Genomic DNA, 2,088 nt, shown 5'->3' on the forward strand with positions numbered 1-2,088 from the left:
TGTGCGTTTGCGTGTGGGAGAGCGGGGCCGAAACGCTGCGCTATTCCGTGTGGGAGGAAATGGCGAGGGACTCGTCGGTGGGCAACGTGGCCCGGGACCTGGGGCTTTCTCCGAGCCAGCTCGCGGCTCGCAAGGCGCGCGTGGGTGTCCGAGGGGAGCGAGCAGCATTTCCGCCTCGATCCGCACAGCGGCGTCCTGACGGTCACGGAGACGCTGGACCGAGAGCGGATCTGTCCGCACAGCGAGAGCTGCGCGCTCTTCTTTAAGCTTTTCTTTGAGAACCCGGTGCAGCTGATCCGCGGGGAGGTGGAGGTTCGCGACGTGAACGACAACTCCCCCGTGTTCCCGCAGAAGGAGGTGGTTTTAAAGATTGTCGAAACGGCAGCTCCTGGCACTCGGTTTCCCCTAGAAAGAGCACGGGACAAAGACTTGGGTATTAACGGTTTGCAGAATTACAGCCTATCCCCGAATTCTCATTTCTCCCTAAATCAGGGATCAAGTAAAGGGGGAGGCAAGTACGCGGAGCTTGTCCTTGAGAGGCCTCTGGACCGCGAGGAGCATCGGGAGCTGCATTTGGTGCTCACGGCCACGGACGGGGGCTCGCCTCCCAGGTCGGGCACGGCTGAGGTGCGGGTGGTGGTGCTGGATGCCAACGACAACATGCCGGTGTTCTCGCGGGAGTTGTACGAGGTGCGCGTGGCCGAGAACAGCCCGCCGGGGCAACTGGTGGTGCGGGTGTCGGCCGCGGATCCCGACGAAGGAACCAACGGCAAAGTGCGGTACGAGTACATGGGGACAACGGAGGCGTCCGTGCAACTGTTTAATCTGAACGCAGAGACCGGGGATATTCGGGTCTCGGGCTTCCTGGACTTCGAGGAGGCAGAAACCCACGAGCTAGTAGTGAGCGCCACGGACGGCGGCGGTCTGTCTGCGCACTGCAAAGTGCACGTGGAGGTGCTGGACGTGAACGACAACGCGCCGGAGATCGAGCTGAGCTCGGTGAGCGCGTCCGTCCCCGAGGACGCCCCGCCCGGCACCGTGGTGGCCCTGCTGAGCGTGCGGGACCGCGACTCCGGCGACAACGGGCGGCCGGAGTGCGCCATCGAGGGCGACGTGCCGTTCAGGCTGACGGCCGCGTTCGCCGACCACTACGAGCTGCGCACCAGCGCGGCCCTGGACAGGGAGACGACGGCCGAGTACAACGTGAGCATCGTGGCCGCGGACCGGGGCCGGGCGCGGCTGAGCGCTCGCGAAAGCGTGCGGGTGCGGATCGGCGACGTGAACGACAACGCGCCGCGCTTCACGCAGGCGGCGTACAGCATGTGGGTGAGCGAGAACGAGGCGGGCGCGGTGCGGCTGGGCAGCGTGAAGGCGACGGACGCGGACGCGGGCGCGAACGGGCGCGTGAGGTACGCGCTGGTGCGGGAGGAGGGCGAGGAGCGGCCCGCCGTGTCGGTGGACGCCGAGAGCGGGGACGTGTCCGTGGTGCGGCCGCTGGACTACGAGGAGGTGCGCGCCGTGGAGGTGACGGTGCGCGCGGCCGACGGGGGCTCGCCGCCGCGGAGCGCCACGGCGCTGCTGCGGGTGCTGGTGCGGGACGAGAACGACAACGCGCCCGTGGTGCTGCACCCGCCGGCCGACGGCGGCGCGGCGCTGGGCGAGCTGGTGCCGCGGCGGGCGCGGGCGGGCTACCTGGTGGCCAAGGTGGTGGCGGTGGACGCGGACGCGGGGCAGAACGCGTGGCTGTGCTACGAGCTGGCCAAGGCGACGGAGCCGGGGCTGTTCCGCGTGGGGCTGCACAGCGGCGAGGTGCGCACGGCGCGGGCCGTGGGCGAGCGCGACGCGGCCCGGCACAGGCTGGTGGTGCTGGTGCGGGACCGCGGGCGGCCGCCGCGCTCCGCCAGCGCCACCCTCGCCGTCGCCCTGGCCGACGGCTTCTCCGAAGGCCGCCTGCGGGCGAGCGAAGAGGCGCCGGCCGCCGAGCCCGACGGCCGCCTCACCCTGTACCTCAGCGTCTGCTTGGCCTGCGTGTCCGCGCTCTTCGTGGCCGGCGCGGCGGCCGCCGTGGCCGCCAAGGTGCGGCGGGCC

The 2,088-nt window shown here is 70.1% G+C and overlaps 1 protein-coding gene across 1 annotated transcript; it reads left to right on the top strand.

The window, feature by feature from the left end:
* Positions 1 to 5: 5 nt before the first annotated feature.
* LOC104915500 (protocadherin beta-15-like) lies at positions 6 to 2,085 on the top strand (the record flags this gene model as incomplete). Its single annotated transcript, XM_010726404.1, is given in 2 exon segments — positions 6 to 143; positions 145 to 2,085. Coding segments are annotated over 2 exon segments (2,079 nt in total), but the record flags the coding sequence as incomplete, so codon positions are not given.
* Between the last annotated feature and the right edge of the window lie 3 nt (positions 2,086 to 2,088).

This window comes from Meleagris gallopavo, assembly GCF_000146605.3.
Source record: "Meleagris gallopavo isolate NT-WF06-2002-E0010 breed Aviagen turkey brand Nicholas breeding stock chromosome 15 unlocalized genomic scaffold, Turkey_5.1 Chr15_random_7180001849647, whole genome shotgun sequence".
Lineage (NCBI taxonomy): Eukaryota > Metazoa > Chordata > Aves > Galliformes > Phasianidae > Meleagris > Meleagris gallopavo.